This window comes from Alexandromys fortis, unplaced genomic scaffold, assembly GCF_014885135.2.
Source record: "Alexandromys fortis isolate MF-2015 unplaced genomic scaffold, M_Fortis_MF-2015_v1.1 scaffold_66, whole genome shotgun sequence".
In the NCBI taxonomy this organism is placed as follows: Eukaryota; Metazoa; Chordata; class Mammalia; order Rodentia; family Cricetidae; genus Alexandromys; species Alexandromys fortis.
In genome coordinates, this window is record NW_026067950.1 from 2,716,655 (window position 1) to 2,724,849 (window position 8,195).

The 8,195-nt window shown below is 49.7% G+C and overlaps 1 protein-coding gene across 1 annotated transcript in view; it reads left to right on the forward strand.

Annotated features, from left to right (window-relative positions):
- Stk24 (serine/threonine kinase 24) overlaps positions 1 to 8,195 on the forward strand; it is a 74,300-nt gene that overhangs the window by 36,965 nt on the left and 29,140 nt on the right. The window contains exon 2 of the mRNA XM_050150441.1: positions 3,631 to 3,861. Within this exon, the coding sequence (XP_050006398.1) occupies positions 3,631 to 3,861 (231 nt within the window). The remainder of the gene's footprint in view (positions 1 to 3,630; positions 3,862 to 8,195) is intronic.

Sequence of the window (8,195 nt, forward strand, 5' to 3'; positions counted from 1 at the left end):
TGTGGGTGTTTGTGGGTATGGGTGTATACATGCGCCTGTACCCTGTGGCTAGTGGCTGTGGTTAGCTGGAGTGCCTGTGCAGCTGCTCCAGGGGCCAGAACAGGCTTCTTTGTGTTGATGCAGGTGCTCAAGAGGCTTCAGTTGAGAACTGTGTGGTCCTGTAAGACTTGACCTTGTCAGTTGTTCAGGGTTTGAAGAAATCCCAGGCAGACACAGGTTCTGGGGTGATAGTAGAATAGCAGACACAGGTGCATGAGGTTGAAGGCCTGGGTCGGTGACTTCTTGGGCACTCTGCTAGTGTACCTCCTGCTGCTAAGGGCTGTGTTCCACATGTGTGCACAGTGTGTCCTTCTCCCTGCCCTTGTGGTTCAGCACCAAACTGCATCAGGCTGCAACTTCTCTGCACGGGTGTGAGAGATGGTCCCTACGGCTTCCATCCTCACTCTGTATTAACTGTTTTGTGGAGTAACAGACAAGCCAGGCAGCTTCCAGTTTCTGCGTCTGTGGGTGCTGGGCAGGAATGAGCTCATGCACGTGCCAGGGCTCCAGGTCGCACCACCGACTACGAGGACACTGGCGCTGCATTCGCCGCCATGTGTGCAGGGCAGGCTGGATTCTTAGGCAGGGAACCTAGTAACAGTGGCTTCCACTGGCCTCTTTGGTGTTGGAAGGGTTTTCTGTAAATTATTATTATTTAAAAAAAAAAAAAAACCTCTGCAAAGGAAGTACCAGCGTTTACACATGAGGACTGAGCAGTCAGCAGGCCAGCAGTTGGCGTGCCCAGGCTGGCTTTGCCCTTCTCAGGAGCCCTTCTCTAAGTGCGTCAGGGGACGGTCTCAGAGACAGGTTATTCTGTGATTTCTGATGTGGGTCTGGTTGGTGTCTACGTGAACCAGGTTTTCTTACTGCTCAGGGAACATTTACTCTCAGTTTCGTGCCGCCCTTGCTGTGGCTACTTGGATGTAGAGGTGAGTGAGGCCTGGCCTCCAAACTTCCTCAGCTTATTCTAGAACATAAGAATGCAGAGGAGGAGGGTCGTGGGAAGACAGCCCAGGAGGGTGAGTGACAGTGTGTCTGGGAAGACTGGGAGCCGACAGCGTGGTGTTGGCCTGTCTACGGTGGTGGAAAGCAGTGCCCAGAATCTTCTGAAATGCTGAAAAAAGTGCATTGGATGCAGCTCCCCCAACACTCACTAGGTTGAGCGATTAGTGTCCCAGGTGATTCTTTTCATCTGGGTGGGGGAATCGCCAACCTACATGCTGGGCCCCAGAACTGGCTGCCATCCCTGGGAGAAGGAATAGAGAAAGAATGGAAGGATGGGGTTAGGTCTCGGTGGTTTCCTGGACTGAGGACGGGCCGTGGAGGCCAGGTTACAAGGGGCAGAGGGAGTGGCCGATGAAGCTCCAAGGAGGTTGCTGCATCATTGGTGACCAGCTTGCCAGACTGCGTGGCCAGGGCAGGCGGGCGCAGAGGGCGGTCAGGAACCTTCAGCAGAGAAGCATGTGAAGTGGGGGAACTGAGGAGGCCGAATGGGGTGCTTCTCGTCTGTCTGAAGTGGGAGGAACCTGAGCGTGCTGCCCAGGGCAAGGAGCCAGTAGCCAGGGATAGCTGGAAGGAGAGCGGCCCAAAGGGCTGCTGGTGAACCTTTGCACAGAGATGGATTCCAAAGTCCCGAGATTAGCGTCAGCCTTGAAGAAAAGGAAGGCCACTCCACTGCACCCTGGAGGGAAGGAGGTAAGAGGCTTGGGGCTGCATCTTGGGGCTGCCCGGCTGTTGGAGGAGGGATATGGATGCCCCCACCCAGGTCTTTGCTCCTGGCTCCTTGTGTGATGTGGGTACCAGCTGAGTTGATGCAAGATGCTGCCCCACCCGCGTTCTCCAGCCTCCTTTGGGGATATTTCCAGAAATGATTTTGAAGAGTGTTTGTCTAGTAAACCTGGCAAGTTTAAAAATGGAGGAAAACTTAAAGTTTCCTACCAGCTTTCAAAACAGCCCCCATTTGGGAGCCTACCCTCTGATCCGAGCACTTTCTCAGACTGTCTTGGAGAAAGTCGTGAGTGGCAGGACTGGAAACAGCTGTGTGCTGAGTTTCAAGTGCAAAGGAAGGTGAATGGGGTTGAGTGCATTTAGCTTCCTGTGAGCCTGTGTGTGACAGGGCAGCCCCTTCCATTGCGCTGAGTGACAGCCTTTCTCCATGTGTTCTGTGGAACTCCACGGCACATTTCACATCGTGTGTGCCGTGTCCAGCATGTAGACACCCTCTGCCTCCGTGTGATTATCAGTGCCTGGTTCTTGTTATATGGCGTAGCTCAGCGAGGCTCCCAAGTTACACACGGTTGTAAGCCAGATGTTTGGAACTTCAGCTCTGAAAGCATGTGAGTGGCTGGCACCCAGTGACAGCAAGGTCATCGTCATTGTGTTGCTGGTGTTGGCATGTCCTGTGCCTTTGACCTACCTTGTCACTGCTCAGTGATAACCTTCTTTCGTGCCTCCTTCTCAGCCCCTCTCCTTGCTCTCTTTCTTGCCCCCCCCATGCGATTTCTTTGAAGGATTAATAATAGACTTTTAAGGATCAGCCGGCACCCTCTTCTTTCAGTGGGAAAATGTGTTTACCAGACTGGCTTTGGGGCTGGCTTCTCACGTCCTTGGGAGTTTCAGGTTTTGGGTGTCACTGGTATTTTGCTCTGGGCAGGACTGTGTGGGTGTGGGACCCACATCCAGATATTGTTAGGACATGGGTGCTGCATGTAGTGGCACCTTCAGGTCGATTCCTGCTCAAGTGCTCTAAATGTATTGTAGTGGTTACGTGCTTGTGGGCAGTGGGATCTGGCTGTAGCTCTGGTGAAGAGCATAGCTGTAAGGGACAAGTAGGGCTGTATTTACTTGGGGTGGAAAGAGTCTGTCAGAATTAGACTGTGGTGGGTGTTCCCCCCCCCCCCCCGTTAGGTGAGAGCTGATCCACCTGTTAGGACATGCTGGAGATGGGTTGAGAAAAAAATGGATCTTTTTTTGCTTGGAGCAGACTAACTTCTCACCTCTTCCCTCCCTTGCCTCCTGAACCCAGGGATTCACAATACTACACAGCCTTCTACTGCAGATCAGTGCCAGCCCAGGATCATGGGTTATTTTTTTTTTTTTTTTTTTTTTTTTTTTTTTTTATTTTCCAGACAGGGTTTCTCTGTAGCTTTTTGGTTCCTGTACTGGAACTAGCTCTTGTAGACCAGGCTGGCCTCGAACTCACAGAGATCCCCCTGCCTCTGCCTCCCGAGTGCTGGGATTAAAGGTGTGCACTACCACTGCCCGGCTCATGTTTTTAAAGTAGCTAAATATTTACCCTGGTACATTTCAGTATAGATTTTAGGCTTTGTCTTCTTTATTCAAAGTTTGCGTTGTTCTTGTCCCACACTTGCTGTGTTTGTTTAACCCGCATGGGTAGACACGACCCAGGCCTGGATCCTGACCCTCAAGAGCGTAGTTGCAGCAGCCTGGTCCTCCTCGTCCCTCCCAGGCCCTGTTCACACCATTCAGGGTAGAGTGAGGGTTCAGCTGTGGCCCTGGGAACACACACACCATCGTAGGGACCCACTGTGACTCTGGGAATTCTGACATCTCCTTCCTTCTCTTCCGCAGAACCTCAAAGCGGATCCAGAGGAGCTTTTTACCAAGCTGGAGAAAATTGGAAAGGGCTCTTTCGGTGAGGTGTTCAAAGGCATTGACAATCGGACTCAGAAAGTGGTTGCCATAAAGATCATTGATCTGGAAGAAGCTGAAGATGAGATAGAGGACATTCAACAAGAGATCACAGTGCTGAGTCAGTGCGACAGCCCATATGTAACCAAATACTATGGATCCTATCTGAAGGTAAGGCTTAAAAATAACGCTGCTTCCCCTTGTGCCGCACTGGGCTGAGCTGGGGACGTGGCGGGGACGTGGCTGTGGAGGACTCTGATAACACAGCAGGTTTCCAGAGCAAGGAGAGAGTCTTTGACCTTTGCGTTCAAAAGACGAGGCTTTGATGGCACCATTATCATTAAAAATGCCACTCACCAGATTTTATTGTTGGTGAAAGCAGTTGGTGTTGACATTCTGTTTCAGAGAAGAAGCTGAGGGGGCTTTGTTGAAACTGTTGATTAATTTATGACAGTAGCCACTAATCACTCATAGGGTGGCTGCAGTGGCCACAGAACCTCCTGCCACCCTAGCCCTTGTTCTTCATAGTTAAGTTGTCGGCTGTGCCCTACTGACGGTGCTGTTTTTATGCTGCAGAGAGTTGATGGTGTTGATGAGGTAGCAGAGTAGCTAATGTGTCTACCCTCAGCTTGTGAGAAGCCAGGTGAATCAATAATCAGGTCAAGCAGAAGAGACAGTAGTGGAACACTACGGAGGGTCCCTGGCCTTCCCCTATTCTTTCAGTGGTGAAGTTGTATTAGTAGTAATATAATGTGGGTCTCAACCCCTTTGGTCGCCTGTGACCATCGGAAAACACAGATATTTACATTAGGATCATTACAGCAAAATTACAGTTGTGAAGTAGCATTGGAAATAATCGTATGGTTGGGGTCACCGCAGCATGAGGAACTGTATTAAGGGCTGCAGCCTTAGGGTTGGGAACCGCTGCATTCATGTGGTTTGACCCTGAATAGAAACTCTCATGGTGGATCTCCTAGGGTCATCCATCCATCACTGAGAGAGCCCAGGGCGACTCCTGTGTTCAGGCCCTGGACAGGCGCTGTGTCGCTGGGCTCATAGAAGTGGAGTCCTTAAAATGGAGATGTATTTAGAACACTTAAGAACGGGTGCAAAAACATCTCTTGATTTCTGTGGAAGCCAGAACCTCCTATCCTATGTAGAAGCTAGTGTTTGCTAAGGAAGATGGCAGAGGTGAGTCCGTCCCTCCTCTGGCTGTCTGCTGGACACATCTACTCTGGTGTGAAGGGAGAGAAGAGGTTTGGTTCTTATGGAAATGTGACGGTTATCAGTCTGAGGTCGAAAATTTTGAGATCCCTCGGTTCACCAAAATGAATATTAGGAAATGAGAATGAGGGCGTAATGCTATTCTCTTGTTGCTGTGACAGAGAATGACAGTCTGTGTTTTATGCTGTTTTTGAACTGAAAACGGTGACTTGTAGGGTTAGGTGGCGCCATGTTTGAACCTCGTCAGCATTCATTTTGGTTTAGGGCTGCTAGAACTTGTTTTCTTTCTAATCCCTGCTTCCTTGTTTGTGAAATGGGAAAAAACCAAACCAAACCATGGTAAACATGTGGAGGCTGAAAAGACAAAATGGGGATTAGTAACTGAAAGCTGTCCGTCCACCCTGCCTCACTCCTGCGTGTGTGAGTGTTCAGTGAGGGCAAACAATGGCGCCTCCACGAGAGGCGTGCTGTGGGGGACCCAGCTCAGTTCTGGGGAATGCCCAGGCCTGTGCAGCCTTAGATGGCCCTGGTTGATCTCACGGAGGTTGCTGTGAGGTGTGGAAGAGTCTTACAGAATTTGGATATTTGCAGCTGGATGGTTATGGGTGGCTGTAAAACCTTGTTTTGTGTTTTTTTGTTTTGTTTTGTTTTTTTCCCCATTCTTTACTACTAATCCAGTTAGCATATATTTTAGCAAATACTTATCTGAAGTTAGGAAATTTTGGAGATAGGGTCAGGAAAAAGTGGAATTTTTGCTTCGAGTGAACCAATCTCCATTCTCTTCTTTTTTCCTGGGGATTGAATCTAGGGCTTCTCGTATACCAGATAATCTATACTCAAGTCATAGAACTGTAGAATATTTTTTTCTTCCAAGGTTAAAATTATGGCCATTGGGACTGTTGGTTTTAATTGTCAGCTTGACACGGTTCACCCCGGAGATCCTCACTGAGGCTCCTCTACATCAGGCTGGCCTGCAGACATGGGCTCAGTCTTAGAGTAACTGACATGGAAAGACCCCACTGTGGGCAATACATTCCCTAGACAGAAGACCTGTGGAGTTGGTTTCTTTTACTCTCTTTGGGGGGTGGGGGTGAGGAGTGCTGACACCAAGCTCCTAGATAAATACACAGGTTTATTCTTACTTATGAATGTCCAGCCTTAGCTTCTTTCTATCCAGCTTGTCTTAAGTTATCCCGTCTACCTTTGCCTCTGGGCTCTCACCTTCCTCTGGGCTCTGTAGATGTCCTCTCTCCTCTCCTCCCAGATTTCTCTTCCTATTTCTTCTCTGCCCGCAACCCCATACATATATCCTTCCTTCTGCCAAGCTGTTGCCACTCAGCTCTTTGTTAGGCAAAGCAGCACAGCGGCATGAGGGGAAAGGCAGCACGGCATCCAAGCTCTCCGCTTAGGTGAATACGTAAGCATGGGAAGGTCTGAAAGGTGACGACATTCCATTTCAGCAGAATTCACTGCTGTTCAGGTATTCAGTTTGGGGAAAAGTAAATCAGCTTGGATATTAACCAGGTGCCACTGTACTGACCTTTGTACCACATTGCACAAGGACTAATGGGACGGGATGGGCGGAGGCAGGACCAGGGGCTGCTGTGGAGTTGTCGATGGTCGGTGTGGTTGGGGTACAGAGGATCCTGCTGCTGTATTTGGGGGCGTTGGCCAGCCTACCAGATCTCTGTGTTGAGGGTCTCTGCTCCGATCCTCCGCAGGTGCTCCACCAACAGGTGGCCTCTCCGCTGCCCACTGCTAGAGGATTTCTGCAGGGTCAGGGTGCCTGTTGGATTTACCTCAGCCACACGACTCGGAATTCACTGTTAGTGTGCTAAAGTGGGTTGTCCGGCTCTTTTAGAAACATTTCCCTGGTCTCTGCCATCATCCCAGTTCTAAAGCAGGTCACATGTGAGACCCTGGTCATTTTCACTGGCTGTGTTTTCTTGTCAGAGTGTCACTATTAAGGACACTTCCCACATGGGGTCATTATCTCATTTTGGGTTCAGATCCTGAGTTTACAGTGAGGGTTTTAATTTTTTTTTGAAAATCAGTTCCTAAAAGTTGCTAGGGTGTTTTCCCCACAAGATTCACTGAAGTTAATACTGAAAAGGTCCCGAGGAGTTCTGGGAAGGACCTATTCTGGTGAAGGGTCAGTGTGCTGGGGGCATTCCACACCGCGCTTTAGAGTGGCATTTCTCTGCCATAGTCTCCCTTAAAAAAAAAAATAAAAAGTTGAGAAACAACTTTATTTATGAAAGTTGGCCAGAGTCCTCTCAGAACTTGTGAAACTGCTCCTTGGTGGCCTTGAGCACATCAAAGCGCAGGGGTCTGCACGCTCCCGTGGTGACAGTGTTGGGCTCTGCACATCCCTGAAATGGGAACAGGTGCACAGACATGTTCTTGTGGTACTTCTCAAAGCCATTGTACTTTTGGATGTAAGATAGTCCCAGCAGATGACAGTGGCCGTCTGTATCTTCGTCTGGGTTACGGCACCAGATGGGGTTCGACCTCGGGTGGAGACATTACCATTGAAAGGACAGTTCTTCTCTATATAGCTGTCCTCCATGGCCTTCTTAGGTGTCTTATAGAGCCGAGATCAATGTTTTTGTAGTACTGAGGGAGCTTCTCCCAGAAGAACACACTTCTTGATTTGAAAGATTGAGGATTGCTTTTGGTAAGCATGCTCGGTCTGAATGCCCATCATCTTCCCGGCAGGAGAGGAAAAGAAGTGTGCCAGCTCCCAGGTTTCCTCCCTCACTGCCTGCCCCAGAGGAAATGAGAAACCAGCCTTTATACTGCCCAGGAAAGAGACAGACGTTGGTGTGAGTGGCCAGTGTCTGTGATGGGTGTCTTTCTGTCCAGGTCTGGACTATCTCCTCCAGCATAGTACATGGCCACTTTCTTGACCTTAGATATTCTGAATTAGCACAACAGAATGCACTTAGCTTCTGTGTGTAGCCCGTGTGCTGGCTCGTCTTATGTCAGCTTGGCACATGGTAGAGCCATTTTGGAAGAGATAACTTCAGTTTGAGGAAATGCCTCTGTCAGATTGGTCCATGGTAGTTGGGCATTTGATTGGTGTGGGACAGACAGCACCACCTCTGTGCCATTGGTCTTGGATGCTATAAGAAAGCAGGCTGAGGAAGCCATGAGGAGCAAGCCAGTAAGTCGGACTCCTTCAACGCCTCTGCTTCAGTCCCTGCTTCCAGGCTCCTGCCCTGACTTCCCTGAATGCTGGACTGCCAGCTGTAGGATGAGATGAACCTCCCCCCCCCCCC